At 35.2% G+C, this 19409-nt stretch overlaps 2 protein-coding genes across 3 annotated transcripts; both read left to right on the top strand.

Moving 5' to 3' along the window:
- Positions 1-3717: 3717 nt before the first annotated feature.
- Positions 3718-9089, top strand: LOC112273684 (isocitrate dehydrogenase [NADP]). Of its 2 annotated transcripts, none has more exons than XM_024502740.3 (15): positions 3718-4062; positions 4909-4952; positions 5234-5343; positions 5558-5595; positions 5838-5915; positions 6130-6183; positions 6292-6393; positions 6670-6761; positions 6913-7016; positions 7326-7397; positions 7609-7724; positions 7894-7928; positions 8226-8368; positions 8543-8665; positions 8857-9089. In XM_024502740.3, exons 1-15 carry the CDS (start codon positions 3798-3800, stop codon positions 8948-8950), a joined length of 1470 nt encoding a protein of 489 aa, XP_024358508.1. In that variant the 5' UTR covers positions 3718-3797; the 3' UTR covers positions 8951-9089. The 2 variants fall into 2 exon arrangements, with proteins under 2 accessions (XP_024358508.1, XP_090101551.1); XM_090245425.1 differs by lacking the exon at positions 3718-4062 and adding an exon at positions 4270-4370.
- A 4126-nt stretch (positions 9090-13215) lies between these two features.
- Positions 13216-18806, top strand: LOC112273430 (dnaJ protein ERDJ2A). The gene is made up of 10 exons (XM_024502210.2): positions 13216-13618; positions 14507-14602; positions 14779-14899; positions 15099-15205; positions 15516-15733; positions 16031-16208; positions 16529-16648; positions 16999-17085; positions 17320-17445; positions 17539-18806. The coding sequence occupies exons 1-10, from the start codon at positions 13433-13435 to the stop codon at positions 18391-18393; spliced, it is 2094 nt and encodes a 697-aa protein (XP_024357978.1). The 5' UTR covers positions 13216-13432; the 3' UTR covers positions 18394-18806.
- Positions 18807-19409: the final 603 nt, after the last annotated feature.

The following is a 19409-nucleotide window of genomic DNA, read 5'->3' as shown; positions in this document are numbered from 1 at the left end:
AGACCTTTGAAACTAGACTAGAAATAAGAAAGGAGTTAATAAGAGTGAAGAAGGCTTCACTCTTGTCTTTATATATACTATCTAACTAGGAGCTATGTGGCGACGTTCTATAGGACCGCTAATATGTGTTGACTTTATAGGATACATGCCTTGACTTACAAGGCAAGTTTTTCTACATGTGAACCACATAGTTAGCTTGGTCTTCAAACTAACAACATTTGTGGCACATGGCCAACTTTTTGACCACGTTTCTAATCCCAAAAAGTCAATTAAAAACACATATAAAGTCAAAGCAGCGTCTATGAAGCTTCTAGGAAGCTATCATACCAAATACTATAGAATTAACTTACTTTTACTTACTTTTACTTACTTCTACCTATTTATATATGTAATTATTGGCTTACATGCATATGTCCATGATAGTTGGTCATTATTCAAGTAACTAATTGAATTATAAAAATAATATTGCTATTTAGAGACTACAAGATATAATTGGCTATTCTTTTGAGGATCACATTATGTCCATTGCTTACAAAGATTTTGTTCAAGTTGTAACAAAGGTAGTTATTAATAAAAGTATCATTTACAATAACCATTAACAAATTTCAAAGACAATCATTAAAGAATGTAGGAATAGATCTTAGAACCTTATATGTGCACATAGATAGTAACAAATTATTCTTTTAAGTCATATTATTCTAAATATAATCAAGATTCTATATTTTAAAAATAATAAAGATAAAATACCACCCTATAATATAATTTATTTTAAGATTCTTTTAATTAGTTTTTTTAAATTTTTGTAATTCATAAGAATTATGTTTGCTAATTATATTTTAAAAAAAACATAAATAGCTCCATTGTCATGACATATATATATATATATATATATATATATATATGTTCTTCATTTATCAAAATTTCTTTAGTATCAGTCAATTTTTAACTTAGTAACTACTAATTTAAAACTTACAATTTATTTGTATCGAATAGTATAAATTTATATAAGTCTATTATGTAAGACAGCTTGGATTTAACACAAAAAAATAAAGAAGTCATTTAATTAGCCATAAAGAAATGAAGTCAGAGAACATTGAACTAAGAAACATAGGAACAAATGAATATGACAACCAAAGAATATATAAACAAGGAACATAAAAATATAGAGGTGAAAGAACATGGGAGCATAAATGAACAAGGGAATCGATGAATGTATTAGGTATTGCATTGCCAAAATGCACAAGTTTCTATTATATATATATATATATATATATATATTTAATAGAAGATATGATTTGTCTTTTGTACAACTTAAAATAAGACAAGTGACACTTTGTTGCCATTGATTCGTGTACAAATATCTATATTTGTTCATTCATCTATTTCAAGTAATTGTAATTTCTATCTATATCTGATAATAAATTTTTAAACAACTATTATTCAGTTATACTATTGAATGTTACTGCTACTTCAATGTTACAAAAGTTTTCATAAAAATGTTAAATGATGTTATAACCATCAATTAAAAGTCATATTTCCCACTTTTGTGATTTTATATGGCATCTCTTACAAATAGAATAAAAATCTCACACATCACTTTTACATCTATATTTCTAGGTTGAAAGTTTTTGCAAAACTTGCAAAATAAAATAAATAAATAAAATTTAAAAAGTAATTGTTTTTACTCCTAACAACTAAAATTAATTACCTTAAAACTCCAACCATAAAATTTATCGAAATTGATCATGGTTGCTATAATATATATATATATATATATATATATATAAATCAAATCAAATCAAATCAAGCAACCAATTGTGAAATTTAATAAAATAAAATTTGAATATAATTATAATAATTCACTTTACAGATTCATTGTTATTTTTTTAAGTATATATATATATATATATATATATTAAAAACAATACCACAACTTGATAATAAATTTGCATTCAAAGTAAATGAGTAAATAAAATAAATTATGTGGTCATGATTAAATTATAAGTTTTAAAACTGTTTTGATTTTCTTACATACTTATAAAAATATTAAAAAAATAACCTTTATTTAATGCTACTAAAGTATCTAAATGACTTTTTGAGCCCAAGAAATGATATCCTTTCATATCATAGATGTCTCTGCAATAAATATAATATCATTAATGTGTTGAACATAGAAGGATTTAAATCTAATTTAATTGTTGAAAAAAATATTATATTAAGTCTGTAATAAATTAATTAATATGTAATAATTATTGTGTATTAATATTCCTGGGGTTTTTAGAGCTTACTTCTTTCATCTATTCATATTTGTACAGTGTTGGTCTATTCAATAACAAGATTTTAATGAATTTTTGAGATTCTAAATTTTGGATTACATTTTTGAAATTTTGTATTATTATTATCAATCAATAGAAAAATATTTTATGAGTTATAATTTCTTTGTAATGTATTTCATTATATAAATTTCTTCCAAAAAGAAGGTAAGTAATAAGTCTATAAACATCAATTATGTCTTTGTAAAAAATGTTTAGAAATCTAAAAGAACACAAAGGTGTTCAAGTTAAGGTGATTTTATTGCAAGTTTACAATATCAAATTTGGTAATATAGAAGTCATATTCTAAAAATATTTTATAAGTTTTAATTTATATCAAGTAATAACAATGGCTTTTTAAATGATAAGAAGTACCTATATTCGTTAGTTAAATGGATGTGTCTCCATTTTATGTAGAAAATCAACAAATATCCAACATTGTAATAATAATTCTTTGATCAATCAATGTGTTTTGTATGTGTGAAATAACATATTACTAATGCTCTGAATATGACTAGTTGATAGAGAAAGACACCATTTCATAGACATGTAGCAACATCAACTTGGAACGATTTTTTGTATGCTTTTGAAGCTTTTAGATACATTCATTGATTTTTCAACTTGTTTATTTAGTAGAGCGTATAATGATCTTTTCAAACCTTATACAATCTTTGAGAGATTTGTAAAATTCAATCTCAATAATTAACTCTCATTTTTTATTTATTTTTTTAAGTATGATTTTTTATGTATCTTAGCCTAACACTCTTACTCTTTCTGCTTTTTATCTTTGATTTCATTAAATAATTAAAAAAAATCAAATATATATATATATATATATATAGATAATAAAACAGAACACAATTTAAAACAAGAAGAATAAATACACATATTATTTATGCCAATCAAAATAACAAGAAAGATGAAACTCTCCTTTATTATGATTATTCATGAGTAGAAGTGCAGTTTATGAATTATATATAAAATATACACCATAAAATTCCAAAAGCCATACACAGAAACAAACAATGTATCACATGAAAAGTCTTGAATGGAGATACTTGTAATGCTAACATGACATATTCATCTTTTTCTAATCACAGTTAAACTTCTTCTCATCAACAGCAAATAACCCAATACAACATAATGAACATCACACTACAAAATTAAAATGATAAAAAAAATAAAAATAAACAAGCATTAATGTCGTTCTTTGAATGAGCTTTGAGCAAGGAGTGACCTGGCGCCCAATCAGCACCCCACTCAAGTCGGCGCCAGAGGTCCACGTGGGATGGCGCAAGGGGGTCCGTAGAAGCACACGTGGAGGGTGACGTGGACGGAGGGCTGGGAGGGGTCTCACCCGGTGCTTTCCCTGTGACCCGTTCATTTCATTGCTACTTCGGCATTTGCAGCAGGAGCAAGTGAAGAACCTGAGGTGTGTCTGTGTGTGATTGTGAGAGAGAGCTCTGCGCTGCAAATTCTCGCACAATGCGCACTCTACTGCGATCGCCCTGCATCTCTCTCTCGTCCCTCGCACCACACCGCGTCGCCCGATCGCTATCGCTCTCCTCGTCCAACTCTCGTCTCTTCCCGTGCCCTGTGCCGTCTGCTGCGGCTATTTCGGGCATTGGGGTTATAGGGGGCGCTCGGAGGCTTGGTTTCGTTCAGTTTCGGGGCCAGGGGCTGTCCCGGTGCTTCGCCGCCATGGCTCTGGAGAAAATCAAGGTGGAGAATCCCATTGTGGAGATGGACGGTATGGTTCTTGTTTCCGTGGTGGTTGAATTGTGCTTGGGGCGGAATTTGTTGGACTAGTTGTTTGGGAGGCGCGGGTGAACCTGATTTTGGTGTTGTTGAGCTCAATTTTTAGCGGTTTGTTTTTTCTTATTTTTGATTCGTTTGTGTGTATCGGACGAGTGATCGATTCGTTTAACTGTTTGTTTCAAATTGGGAGGAGATGGACGTACAGTTGATATGGACTCGGAATCGTGACAATTCAGTGGATGGAATGCATAGTTTTACCAATTTTCATACGCCGAAAATAGCAAAGCTGTCGCATCTGTGGTATTTCTTTGAATTGCTCGATTCTTTGTAAAATTTGGCGGCTCATTAGTTTGTTATAGTCAATCGGCAGAATTGGATTTCCACAGGACTGTTTTATATGCCGAATTGTACTCTTTAAGTGTGACCTTGGATGAATATGAAGTCGGGCTGAACATTGCGTAATCGATAGCCACACTTGTTGACCTATTCACGGTGGAAAAACATGGTCTACACTTTGCCACTGCACGTGTAGATCTATTATGTGTTTTTTGATGGTCTTTCGTATGCTATATGTCTTCTTTATTCAGTTGCAGTGTCGTTTTTATTGAACTCGTTTTCAGACAATCTAATGCTTTTGGCAATTCTTGCACGCCCATAGTAAGAAGGAGGTTTCTTAGTATTCACAAGAGTTCGTTAGATCCCAAATTACAATGTTGAGGTTTTTCCTCCTGCAATTCTATCTAGGCTCTTGATATTACACATTGGACGAAGCGCTCCTAGTTTCTTGTGTTTCTTCGAACTTCAGTTTATTCTGAGTTGTGCGGTCATTATGGTGCAGGTGATGAAATGACAAGAATAATTTGGCAAATGATCAAGGAAAAGGTAAGTACAACTTATCTTCTTTCATTATTTTACAGTCGGTCGGAGCCTGCGTCTGAGGAGGAGGCCATGACGGCCTTTAGTCAAGCCTTTTAAGGTCAGCTGTACAATGGTCGAATCTCCTTTTATCATGTAGTTGGAAACGCGATATCGACTGTCTATCAGTATTTGACAATGTCCCAACATTTCAATTTAGCAGTAAATTTATTCCGGATGGTGGAAAACTTGGTTTTCTGTATTGAGGAGAGTTTTATCTTATCAGCCCTTCGTGGGATCTGCTGCAGCTCATCCTTCCATACGTGGACGTGGAATTGAAATACTACGATCTGGGAATACTAAATAGAGATGCAACTAATGACAGGGTGACGCATGAGAGTGCTGAAGCTACGCTCAAGTATGAAACCATTTCCATATTGAATTTTTCTGTTTATGCAATATTATCCGGGAGAGAGATTGGTCAACGGTGTTCTCTCATGCTTGCAGAGCGACTTGACGTCTGTATTTAATAACAAGAACCAGCCATTGAATAATGGGCAGCAGATAGCCTAACCCATGGACAATTTACCAGCGAGATTGCCCTCCCTAATTTTTTTGGCTTTCTTGTGCAGATATAACGTTGCTGTCAAGTGTGCAACCATAACTCCTGGTTTGTTTCATTTGCGGCACTTGTTTGAATGTAGAAACCCTCTATAGGATTCTATATTTTCTTATTTATACGACCTTGTTTTGTTTAAATTGCCAGTGTTGGTGTGGTACCTACCCGAACACTGGTTAAGACTAATCTTGCACACAAGGCAATAATGTTGCGCACGATAGTTCTGTCCAAATCTTACAGTTTTGGTTGCAATTTGTCAGTTAACGAATTAGTGTTGTTCTTGTTGATTTCAGATGAAGGTCGTGTGAAGGAATTTGGGCTTAAGCAGATGTGGAGGAGTCCAAATGGGACCATCAGGAATGTTCTCGATGGTATAAAATGCTATATTTGGCTAGACAATATTTATGTGCTTCTGTATCATGTACATTTGTGTTGTTCCCACCAGCTAAAAGGATAACGAAACACTGTCTTTATCTTTTGGATTTGCATGATTTGGAGTTCGAGGACACTAGTGTCAAATGTCAACAAGGTATCTTCCAACTCAGAAACTCATATTAGGATTTGTATGTGCTTGGTTGTTGGCAGGCACTGTGTTTCGCGAGCCTATTTTATGCAAGAACATTCCCCGTCTTGTTCCTGGTATGCGCTAAACGGTACCTTTGACTTTTTCACAGACCCATAGTTTTGAACTACGTCCTAAGAGGTATTTGTATCTGCTGGAAGAGTTAAATTGCAGTTGGTGTGCAGGCTGGACAAAACCTATCTGCATTGGCAGGCATGCTTACGGTGATCAGTACAAGGCAACAGACGCCGTATTCAAAGGACCGGGCAAGCTCAAGATGGTTTTTGGTACAAGTTTGACTTTTCTCTGTATGCGGTTGTTTTATCACCATCTTTCTGGTGTTGTACATTTACGGGTGAATGATATCACTTAGGATCAGATGTATGATGTCTGTGAAATGTAATGTAGTTGGATAGCAATGAGACTTGTTACCCTGTTTGGAATTGAAGCAATTGAACCTGGGAGTTGTTCATAAGATCTCCATGACAACCTGTAGCTTTATTGCTAGTGAAGTATCAACTATGTACCAGGAATGCGTATAATGGTGTCCTTTGCGTATGCAGAACCAGATAATGGTGGAGAACCTATAGACTTGGATGTTTACCACTATAATGGGGCTGGAGGAGTTGCACTTTGTATGTACAACACTGATGAGGTATGTTTTGACTTCAGATTAATATCACAAACGCTGGATGTCTTAATCAGAGTTCATCCTAACGTACGTTATGATGCTTGAAAATATGATAGAACAGCCTGTTCTTTTTTCATTTTTTCTTCAATGGCCTAACCGGTGTGATTGTAAGCAGTCCATTCGAGGATTCGCAAAGGCATCTTTCACCATGGCAATGCAAAAGAAATGGCCATTGTACCTGAGCACAAAGAACACCATCTTAAAGAAATATGATGGAAGGTAATCTGGTCATCTCAGACAGTTGTCTTCTCGTCTTAACAATGTCTCAGCTGTTGTTTTGATGGAGTAGCATTTCACACTGAAATGTGAACACGTTCGACGTGTTCGAACTGAGGTTCATTAATGTGAGGCTTTCTTAGTGATTTCTTGTACTCATTCTCTTAGGTTTAGCATATTGATTTATTCGAGATAGGTAGGCCTTGGAAATAGTCAATAATTCCTAGACATGGTGATATATCTTTTCATTATTGTGTGTGGTAATTTGTTTGGTCATATGGTGAATTAAATGGCCCAGTGGTTTCTGTTCAGGTTCAAGGACATCTTTCAGGAAGTATTTGTAAACGAGGGATGGGAGGCTAAGTTCAAAGATGCCGGAATCTGGTAACTGGCTTTCTTCAGACATGAGCTCTTGCTTACATGCCGTGATTTCATCATAGTTCATATTGTGGATGCTGTTTTTCTTTTACTTGTTCTTCTAACTTGTATTTCTAACATGTACCGTGGTGGTTATATGGGTATTTATTGATGGTGTACGTTATATCAAATATTCTCTTTCGATACTGAACATGTGTTAAACATGCACAAATTACAGGTATGAGCACCGTCTTATAGATGATATGGTTGCATATGCCCTTAAGAGCGAAGGTGAATATGTATGGGCCTGTAAAAACTACGACGGAGATGTTCAAAGTGATATGCTTGCTCAAGGTAATGATCCATTTCTAATTTTTGGAAGGATCCAATGGCCATTAATTCAGGATATTTGTTAGCTCTTCTTGATTGCTGAGCACTTATTTTTGTGGTGCACATAGACGATTTAATGCTGTGTACTTTAGCTGTACAGACCTAGAATAGTAAATCATTTTTTTGTGTGCAGGTTTTGGATCGCTTGGCCTTATGACTTCTGTATTGGTATGGTTTGCTTCACTTGTTTCCGCTTTTATTGTAATTTCTTTCACGTTTGGACTACAACGCAGGTTACAAATGTTATGATTATTCGCTTGGTCTTAATATGTGCACTATTTATCTCCCAAACCAGAATTTGCTGTTTCTGTTATATTTTGTATGCTTGGGTCTTGCATCCTGCATGACAACTGGTAGTTAATACCAAAAAGTAAAATTTAGTTCAATTAATACTGAGAGGTATGGCACTCTTGGTATGGGCGTTCATTTATTTTACTGAGCAGCAATTGGTATTTTTGTCATCAGATCTGTCCAGATGGGAAAACTATTGAAGCAGAAGCTGCTCATGGGACTGTGACCAGGCACTTCAGGGTGCACCAGAAAGGAGGTGAAACCAGTACCAACAGTATCGCTTCTATTTTTGCTTGGACTCGCGGTCTTGGTCACAGGTATGTTCCCTGCCCGAGTGCTCCTTTAAAATTTTATTACTACGCTGCATATTGGTCTTGTCGGACATAACGAATCCCAGGTATTTCCGGCTTAGATAACTCTATTGATGATTAGAAACTGGAGCTTAATCTTGCACGTTGGATCGATCCTAAATCTCTATCCGATTGCTTCAGAGCGCTCTTGGACGGCAATGCGAAGCTTCAAGAATTTGCTCAAAGCCTGGAGGCAGCTTGCATTGCGACGGTTGAGTCTGGAAAGATGACGAAGGATCTCGCTCTCCTTAGCCATGGCCCCAAGTAAGTTCTTTAAGATTGCACAATGGTTGAGTGAGGTCTTCAGGCAGTGAGTCCCAAATCTTACCCTGTGTATTTTGAGTAAAAGTTGAATGCATTTTTTTTTTTCTGAACATTGGCTTATTATATGTGTCATTCCTTTTGGGGCACTTGATTCTAGCGCAAGCTTCTGATTGTATTGCATTGAACTGCAGTGTGAGCAGGAATAATTATCTCAACACTGAAGAGTTCATCGATGCTGTTGCAGACGAGCTAATATCCAGGTTGTCACCGAAATCGAAGTTGTAGTGAGTTATTCTCTGTGTCTATTCTTGTTTGTAACAGCAGAACCTGCTTTGCATTGCACCTCCTTTGTGACTTCCACTCCAATGTGAAAATAGAAAAAATTGTGAACTCTATAAACAACAACACACAAATCTTTGCTAAATGGTGGTTCAGCACACACTAATATGTTTTAGAGTTCATTTTGCATGCTTAAATTATAAAATATAAGTGTTGCACCAAGGATCCTAATCTCACGTTCTTTGTTTTGTATCCGTTATTATGGAGGTTTAGATTTGACCCAAATATTACAAATGAAAATTTCGATACATGAAGGTTGAAGCTTGTGTTTTTAAAAACAACAAGGAGGGTATATGTATATTGTTCACAGTGACCAAGTAGAGCCTTGGGTCAATTTAAAATTTGGGTGAGTTAATTTAATAATTTTCTATTTCAACTATCTAAATATTCAAGATATATATGTTAAAAACATAAAAGCTTTCTAATAATAATAGAGACTTTATTACTTTAATGTTTTTATTCTTTATTAAATATAATTACAATTTTTAATTAACATTACTACAATACTTGTATCATACCTAAACCAACAATACTACAATTATTGTATTAAAAGATCCAAAAAAGATTTTTTTACCACTAAAAGTATTTAACTTGATTTTGAATTATTTGCATAACAATGAAATTTTTTTGAATAATACAATTTCTATAAGATTAATACAAAATAAATTCAATTCTATAGTCATCTTATTAGACTTAATTTCTTTTTTAGTGTAAATAGTTAATTTATTAGTTCTATGTTATAAAATGATGATTTCATGAAATAAAGATGTCGTAGTCTTTCTTTCTTTATACATGGTTTTTGTATGTTAATTAATAAGTGTAATTTTAAAAAAAACTTCAACCAACTTCATTAAAACTAAACAATGTTTAAGATGATGCTTATGAATTAAAAATGATTTCAATCAACTACCTAAAAAAATTGTATATATATGAATATTATTACAATTTCTTTGAGCACACTTTTATATTCTATTTTAGATGTCTATACCAAATTTATTAATTATTTATCAAACCAATTTTTTTTTTAATTTTTTGAAATATTAAAAAAATATTAGTATAACTTATATAATACTAATTAAATATATTTAGTTTGTTGTGTTTTTTTAGATTATGAAATAAAGAAAAATTGTGAAATTAAGAAGTTTAGCAAGTATGATGGAAATGAGGCTTCAACTAGCAAAGACTTCTTATGGCATATAGAATAGATTCACATAGAAAGCCTTGGTGATTGTTTGATAAAGAGTGTTATGGAGGTTTTTGGAATATGGTGGTTTGTGACAGTCATCTACAATCACAAGAGACATGTGAGATATAGCTTGGATGATTTCTATAATGTTCAATGATATTAAAGCAACATGAGAATTAATATTCTTTTCTTGAGTGATTTTGATGGCAAGATAGTATTATTTGTTGATAAAAGTTAACTTGTATTTCTAAGAAGGACACAATGAATCACTTCAAATCCTTTCCAATGATAGAAGAAATTGCACTTATTTGACCTTGCATGCTCATTAGTTAGTAGGACCACCAAAGGGAGAGCTTCTGCCTTTCTCCGCACTTATGTCAAGTAGAAAGATCTACAATATGATATTCCACCAATCACAATCCTCCACATATTTTAAGTATGCACATGACAACATTAAGTGTATTTCTAGCAAGTTGGAATATGTTTGCAGCATCAATCATATATATATTTCCTACAAGATGTTAATAGTGTTGTTATTTGAAATTTTTATTTCATATTTTTTACTTGAGTGGTTTTTAGTAAAAACTTAGAAGCTACATTAAAATATCAAATATGTTGAAAGTAACTATCAAAACAAAAAATCAATTTTTTATGTTTTTGATAATTATTTAAATTAAGATATGAATTGTCATATTTAGAGTTGTGTTTTTTAAAAAAATTACTTTGTTCATTTTATGGCATATTCTCATTTCATATTATATTCAAAAATAAGACTCTTAAAGAAAGAACTTCTTTATTTAGAAAGAAATATTGATTAAATTTTGAAATATGGCCTTTCAAAATATACTTCTAAGTATAAAGTGCCTTGAAGTAACATGATACATTAGATATTTACATGTAGACATAGTAATCATATTATATGACAATATGCAAAGTTTCAAAATAGTTATGTGTTATAAAGACTTTAATAGATGTTTAAAATCATACATAAAATGTTGCAAAGTAGTTACAAGCTATATATATATATATATATATATATATAATGACTTACCAATAAGCAATAGGAGAAATGTTGTGATATGGTTCAAACCCTTGAGATGGTGAAATACATGTAATGTTTTTATTGAAAAGTATAGACATGATTATAATAAAAATATAATTAGTCAAGGATTGCTTAGAAGATTGTTGATTAAACAAGTCAAACTTAAAAGTTTCTTATAAAAAACATATAATTAGTTGTGGGTGTTGAGGTCTATCATTATAAACTAAACATATATCAAATAAAGAGCTACTTATCCAAAACCAATTGCTTATTATTTTGATAGATGTAAGTCATGTGTGCAGTAGAATTACTTGAGTTATGTACATAATAAGTAATCCACTTTAATGCATTTAGAAAAGGATGAAATGACATCAAAGGTAAAAGGTGAAAATTACGTGGTGCTTCTCCTAATACTTGTTTGGCTTCAATCTTGCACTTGAAAACCATGATACATGACAATAATTAGCAAGGATGTTTTGTCCACTTCAATACCTCTTTGATTTGTTTGGTTTTTTTTTTATTACTTATTTCTACTTCTTTTATTCTCATCTACTCATGGCATGGTGTTGGCTACTTCAAATTACAACAACAACAACTTGAAATCTAATATTAGATGGATTTTTTTTTCAAAATATATATGACAAGATTATGTTGTAAATCTCATATTTTTTTTATTGCAAAAATATGGTTTGGTAGAATTTAATTATTCAACATATCATAACTGGTTTTTGTAAATGTAATTATTAATGAATTTGTTTCAAACAGCATGAGTTAGACACTAATAATTTGTATTTCTAAGATTTTTATTTTATACAGATGAAATTTTTATTTTTCGAAATGTTAAAATGGGATAAATAACAAATAATATAATTTCAAGAAAGTGGTCATCTGAAATATCCACATTACGACTTTTATTTCTTTATTCATATATATATATATATATATATATATATATAAAATACTTGAAAAAAAAACATTTCTAAATGTGTAATATCAATGTTTACTACCAGTGAGTGCTTTTATGATAATGAAACTGTGTAAAACATAAGTCAACCATACTCATGGAAAATAAAATTTGTGATATTTATTGGCAATCTTTTAATATTTTAAGATTTTAATTAAATTTATTTACCTTATTGAATTTTCCTTCACTTGTTTCATATTTTTAATTAAACCATGTAAAAAAATTTGAAATGTAATATATCTTGAAATGCTCAACCAAAAGTAGCAATATTTGAATGAATTTAAATAAAATAAAATGAAGGTGCTTAGTTTTAAATTAATAGCCTAGAATGTTGATGCTTTCTTAACATAAAAAACATTGAATTTTACATGACAGTCTGATTTTTTTTTTTTTTTTTTTTTTTTTTTTTAACTTCAATTTTGAGATTTTCTTTACAAAAAAAAAAACAAAAACAAAAACAAAACAAAACAAAACAAAACAAAAAACAAAACAAAACCAAAAAAGACAAAAAAAAAAAAAAAAAAAAAAAAAAACACATACACATACACATACACACGCACAAAAAGATGGCAACAATTCACATTGCAAAGCATACAACAAGAATGCCATCAATGTTTGTAGTCAATTTTTACACCATAATTCCCAAAATACAGTTGAAAGAATGCACTACTTCACAAAAATAATAATAATAATAATAATTTAGCAACCACCATAAGAACTAATATAAGAGAAAATATTAATATCAAAAATATTATCAATATTCTTATTATTATTGCGCTGAATTGGGTATTTATTTTCTGGAGAGAATAAATTACACACATACAGATAAGAATGCTTCACAATGAACGGCCACGTGGAAGACATGCCACGTCACGTCGAAGCCCTGTCGGTTCCAGCACAGCGAAGGGCTCCGTCACCGTCGTCATAGATCGCACCCCATAGGGCGCGTATTGCCAGATCAGCAAATTGAGGGGTCCACGTCAGAAGCCTACCTGGCACCTTGTCAGGGTTTGCTCTTCGTCGCATGTCGTCGTCACACTCGCCCCCCGCTCTCCGAGGGTCGATCGATCGATTGCGGGTGGTGCTGCGCGGAATGATCTCACCCTGCGAAGGTGTTTCAGATGTGAAGGGATTTGTGGGTGCATGTTTTGATCGGGAGATTGGGGGGCTGCGAGAGGTTTTGGACCAAGCGCAGGAGCCAGGAGGGGCACTGGCGCAGGGCAGGAGGACTCAGCGATGGCGGCGTCCGAGGAGATGAGCTCCTTGTTCCCAATCTTCATTTTGTCCGTGCTGGGTTTGTTCGTGGTGCCATGGACAATCTACCGCGTTTCTACCGCTGCCTCCAACAAGAGCAAAAATTTGCATTGTCGTTGCTCCGAGTGTATGCGCTCGCCCAAGTATCAGACGTCTCTGCTCAAGCGGGTTTGTCAGCTCTTCCCATTTGTTTTTTTATTTACTTGGGAAGATCTTTCTTCTTCGTCTTCTTCTTCTGGATCCTCAAGGCAAGTGTTAGCAGCACAGGGTTTAGGAGGTGACAGGACAGTTGGTGAGTGCAGGGGAAATCGAGTCGTAGCTGATTGTCATTAAGGATTAGGTTACGAAACCTTGTAGAAGACCCTTGGTTTAGTTCCAACTGGGTTAACTGCATGCTTTCGGAACAAGCAATTTTCAATTTCTTGCTGCTGCCATTTGATGGGTAATTGGCAGCATCTTTTTCGGCGTAATGCTGGAAAGGTTTGGATGTAGTGTGGTTGGATCAATTCTTCGATCTGTCTTAGAAGAGTCGCAATGGAAATATATACTGAATCCGAGCATGTAGGTGCCATCAGAGGATGTCGTAAAGCTAGATAGTTAAATTTCATGATTTGGTGATCATTGCTTATGAGAAACCATCGGCCGTTTTGGAGGATGATTTCATGCTGAAGAAAGTGAACGCAGTTTTTTTGTAGCTAGAATTCTTTATCGTACTCTGGTGAATCAATTAGTGATCAGTTGCTTTCTCTAGATTAGGTCTTTTAGCTGGTATGTATTATCCAAGCTTCAAGGGTTTTGTCGTGCATCGTTCAATGTGCTCTAGCCCTGGTTATGAAGATAGGAGGACACGAGTAGCAACTGTATGTCCACTTGTGTTCCGCTAGTCCAACAACATTAAAGTAGAATCTGAACACTATGTGTGCCGCAGGTTTTGTACTTGATCATTTCTTCGAGATTCTGCTCATCTTATTTTTAGGTTAGCTCAATTACTTGCATCTTCTTTTTTAAAGTGTAATTCATGACAGTTTTTTAAAATGTTGCTGGTTTCGTGAGCAGATAGGGAGAGTTTCAACGTTCAGCAATGTCACCTTGGTATTGATGTGGATAGTCATGGCGTTCCTTGTCTTCTACATCAGGGCTAGCACTCAAGAGGTAATCTATTGCTTGCGCGTTGTCTTTCATGTTTGGGAAAAGTTCACAACTGTTGAGTAGCTTCTCAATCATTCAGTGCTTCTTGTAGTTTTAGTTTGTACTCATTGCCGAGGCAATGAGTGTTGGTGGATGATCATCTTTAAACTGTAAGTTGCAATTCTTCTCGGATAATGCAGAACCAAGTCTTCGAACCCTTTTCAATTCTTGGTCTACAATCGAGCGCCACAGATGCCGACATCAAGAAGGCTTACAGAAAGTTGTCCCTACTTTATCATCCTGATAAAAATCCAGACCCTGGTGCGCTCTTATTCTGCTTTGTGATGTGTGTATGTGTGTGTGAGTTTTTCCCTCCCCGTACTGTTAGTGCCATTAGGATCTGTCGAAGTCTTATTCACCTTTCGAGTTTATTGGTGGTGTGGGCGGAACTTTAGTATTTCCCGCTACACTAACTCTTTAGCGCGTCCACTTGCAATCTGACGTTTTCTTCCATGTGCAGAGGCAAACAAGTACTTCGTGGAGCACATCACGAAGGCATATCAAGCACTAACGGATCCTGTATCAAGAGAGAATTACGAGAAGTATGGTCACCCCGATGGACGCCAGGTTTGCACCTTCATCATTTTCATGTGGGCCAAACTTTACTGTTGATAATTAACTTTGCAACCGCGGATCCTCTTTGTAACATATTGGACGGCTACTGTTGTACACTAATGTTCGACCTGTGTCTCTCGGTTTGAAGCCTGGATTGTGTATAAGATCTCCGTCTTAGAACTTTTAAAAGACTTGATGTCTCATTTGATCTCGTAGAGGGTACTGCGGATCAGAGTAACGTTACTAGTTGATGCATTTGGAGATCACATTCTTGCCTACCGACTACTTTTTCTCTTACAATTGCTCTTGGGGCTCACTGCAGGGAATGCAAATGGGTATTGCCTTGCCTTCTTTCCTTCTCAATATTCAAGGAGCAGCTGGTGGTGCTGTTCTATTGGGTTTGGTTGGGCTCGGTATTCTTCTACCTCTCATGATTGCTGTAGTGTATCTATCACGTTCCTCAAAATACACTGGGAATTATGTCATGCACCAGACATTGATGCATTATTATCACTTCATGAAGCAATCGCTTGCACCCAGGTGTGGTTTCTCTCCTTTTGTAGCTTGGACGCCATGACTGCCTGATTTAGTGGATTTCTGTTATATATAATTCATAAATGTTGTAGTGGAAACGACATCTGCTTTAGTGAACCCGGTCTTGTATCGATTATGAATCCTACTGCTTAAAATATATCTTAGTAATTTGCGAGCCACACTCTACATATCTTCAATCTTCTTCGTATTAGGCGATTATATTTAGCTTCCTAAAGTGCACCAAGCAGGGTTTCTGATGGCACCAGAAAGCATCAACTCACAATGTTGGTCTGGTCCTGGCAGCAAAGTGTTGGATGTGCTTGTGAAAGCACAAGAGTACATTGAGTTGCCAGTTCGACGCAGTGATGAAGAGCCCCTGCAAAAGTTATTCCTTGTTGTTCGAAGCGAGCTTAACCTGGATCCCAAAAACCTCAAGCAAGAACAAGCTAAATTCTGGAAAGGGCATCCTGCATTGATCAAGGTGCATACTTCAGACAGTAGTGTAGATACCTTCGAGAAGTCGACGTAGGCTGTTAATATTATTCTTTTTATTCCAGTTGCTGCCATTCATAGTCGCAAGTTTCTTATTGTGCGTGATTTCTCAATGGAGTTGTTTAATCTTGTGCAATATTCTGGTCTTTATGCATTAAACAACTCTTGACTCATACAACTAGTTGCGGTGCCAATGTGTTTCTTGATTTTGTACCTAAATATTATATTTGATTTAGTAATCATAGGAAGTTAAGTTCCGATTGGCAGTTTTCCCATTGATGTGTTTGCCCTGAATATGTGCTGTGGCAGACAGAGTTGCTACTGCTGGCCCAGCTGACCAGAGAGGCGAGCAGTGTGCCAGCTGCACTAAGAGCTGATTTTCAGCAAGTACTTCAGCTCACTCCCCGTTTGCTTGAGGAACTTATGAAGGTACTGGAGTTGCTACTGGTTTATCATTTGGTTCTAGCTTGTGTTCGTGGTTTAACTTTCCTAAACGCACTTGGTTCAATGCTTGTATTGTACCTCTGAAACTGTAAGATTCCTGGTGGGTTTGCTGCTATGATTTTATGTTGTTTAGGTGAATAGAGGAGCATAGTTGATATTTCCCTCCAATGACTTGTTTTTAGCACACATTTGATTGCGACACCTTCATGCATTTTCTTTCTTTAAACGAAATATTATTCTGGATTGCCTGAGGGATATTTATCAAAGTAATGTTCAAATCTTGGTCCTTGCAGTGCTGTAATTTTAACTAGTATTGAGCCTGGCGATGTTGGCAGATGGCAGTAGCAGCACGAAATGCTGAGGGTCATGGTTGGTTGCGACCTGCTCTTGGTGTTATGGAACTCTCTCAAAGTATCACACAGGTATTGTTAGTCGATGGTTCTGTTTATCTCCAAACTCGACTTGTTCTCTATGAGAAACGCTTTGCGCAATTAACGTTGCTGTGCTTGTTTCACCCAGTGAAACTTCTTTCAAATTGAAGCAGCACAGCAAATTAAAGCAGATTAATCTGTTTGTTTTTTTGTCGTCTCAATTTGAATTTTGAATTTTTTTTCTTTCTTGTGACAAAAACAAACATTTTTTTTTCTATTTTGAAGGCTGTTCCATTGAGTGCGAGAAAGGCATCTGGAGTATCTGCGGCAGCGACATCTGGTGATGGAGTTTCACCTTTTTTGCAACTGCCTCATTTTAGTGAAGGTGTTGTGAAGAAAATTGGTCGCAAGGTATGTCTTCATATAAATTGTAACATTGTCACGCCCAATCAAACTGTAATATGGATTTAATGAGATGGAGACTAAACTATAAAATTTGTGCAGAAAGTTCGTACCTTCCAGGAGCTGCGAGACATGAGCCCGGAGGATCGCAGGGAGCTCTTGACTACGGTAGGAGGATTTTCGGAAGATGAAGCTAAAGATGTTGAAGCGGTGCTGGAAATTATTCCTAACATCAACCTTGACGTTTTCTGTGAGACTGAAGGTGAAGAAGGTGTCCAAGCTGGTGATATAGTCACTTTGAAAGCTTGGATCACCTTGCACCGACCAAATGGTCTTGTGAATTGTCATCCACATGCCCCTCATTTCCCCTACTTCAAAGATGAGCACTACTGGTTATTGTTGGCCGACACTCAAGCAAACTCTGTGTGGGTGTCACAACGTATTACTTTCACGGATGAAGCAGCTGCTTTGTCAGCATCCGCAAAAACAATTCAAGAATCCTTGGAAGGGACTGGGGCGGATGATGCCGAAGTTTCTAAGGCAGTCCGTGAAGCAGTGGAGAAAGTGAAATCTGGTTCCCGCCTTGTCGTGGCGAAGTTTCAGGCACCAGCAGAGGGTATTTATAATTTAACAGCTTTTTGTCTCTCAGATACCTGGATTGGCGTGGACCGCAAGGTGAACGTCAAGTTCAAGGTATTGAAGAGAAGCAGAGCTGGCACACGTGTTGTTCTGCCCAGTGAAGAGAGCCCATTGTTAGAGGAAGGATCTGAAGAAGAAGATGAGGATGCCAATGCCAATGATGACTATGATGAAGACTACGAAAGTGAATACAGCGATGACGATGAAGTTGAAAAGGAGGAAGCGTCGAAGGCAAAATCGAAGAGCAGGACATCGAAGGGCAAAGCATCTTTAGACAAGAGTGATGGGGGAAGCTCGTCAGACGAGTCCGCTGAATAAATTTTCTATTTTAGGAGTGCATTAAAAGCCATTAGACTGAAGGGATGTCTTCATACTCTTTGAGTAGCTCTCAGATACTACTGGAGAGTCATTCAACAGACCACTGTCAGACGGGGTTGTGATTTTACACTCGTGAGAAATCGTGGGATGCAAGCACGGGAGGGCTGTTGGTATTTTTGCCAGTCAAGTCTCTTGGATTCATAGGCCTGAACCTACTGTGTCGATGCAGTAAAGTTGTAGGTTGCTGTTGCTCCTCTTCTCGTGTATTGCTGTGGGACCCATTATTAGGAGTTTTGTAAATGTGCAAAACTTGGTGCAGCAGACTGGCGACTGTGAGGTTTAGATACGCAGAAATGAAAAGTTGGTTGTGTTAGTGTTTTATTTTGTGACTACAAAGATCAGTTTCACGCTTATCGTTGATGATATCAGCAGCCATGGTTTTGATTTTACTTTTTCTGTACCTTGACATTCATGAAAATCTTGAGCCAAATAGTTTCATGTGAACAGTTCACTGTCTTCAAATTTTTCATCGAGTGAATGATTTTTTCCAACGCAGTGTATCACGAGCGTGCATGAAACAGAAGCGATGGTAAAAGGTTCTGTCATCCAATGACAGCTGAGCAATGCTCCAGCACTCCAACAATATTATAGATACAAGATAATGGTAAGGCCAAATTTAAAATTAAAAACAAAGACTCTCGAATTGAAACTATCATTACATATACCTGAAAGAATAATTCTATATCCAAAGTTAGATTGATCATGTATATTTTTCTATATTTAGGCTCCCAAATTTGTCTTAAGACATAATTTTATTTAGATGAGGATATTCATGTAATTTCGGAAATATATTATAACCTCAAATTTTGTTTAATGTTATGGCAAATTTTCTTAGTTGAGGCATAACTTAAATTTTGTTAAATGTTGATAAGAAAGGCTTGTAAGTTATGCCTCAACTAAGAAAAATATCATGATAATCCTACTCCTTGTGATCCACCATATCAAAATAGCTTATA

Source organism: Physcomitrium patens, chromosome 20 (genome assembly GCF_059467195.1).
Source record: "Physcomitrium patens ecotype Gransden chromosome 20, ASM5946719v1, whole genome shotgun sequence".
Lineage (NCBI taxonomy): Eukaryota > Viridiplantae > Streptophyta > Bryopsida > Funariales > Funariaceae > Physcomitrium > Physcomitrium patens.
This window is presented reverse-complemented; position numbering and strand designations above follow the sequence as displayed.

Excerpts from the sequence above, each read along its gene's own strand:
- LOC112273430 (XM_024502210.2), top strand. The coding sequence starts at position 13,433 with ATGGCGGCGTCCGAGGAGATGAGCTCCTTGTTCCCAATCTTCATTTTG. Across the intron at positions 13,619-14,506 it reads AGACGTCTCTGCTCAAGCGG|ATAGGGAGAGTTTCAACGTT; the intron begins GTTTGTCAGCTC and ends TTTCGTGAGCAG. Across the intron at positions 17,446-17,538 it reads TGAAGAAAATTGGTCGCAAG|AAAGTTCGTACCTTCCAGGA; the intron begins GTATGTCTTCAT and ends AAATTTGTGCAG.
- LOC112273684 (XM_024502740.3), top strand. The coding sequence starts at position 3,798 with ATGCGCACTCTACTGCGATCGCCCTGCATCTCTCTCTCGTCCCTCGCA. Across the intron at positions 7,725-7,893 it reads AAGTGATATGCTTGCTCAAG|GTTTTGGATCGCTTGGCCTT; the intron begins GTAATGATCCAT and ends TTTTGTGTGCAG. Across the intron at positions 8,666-8,856 it reads CTCCTTAGCCATGGCCCCAA|TGTGAGCAGGAATAATTATC; the intron begins GTAAGTTCTTTA and ends ATTGAACTGCAG.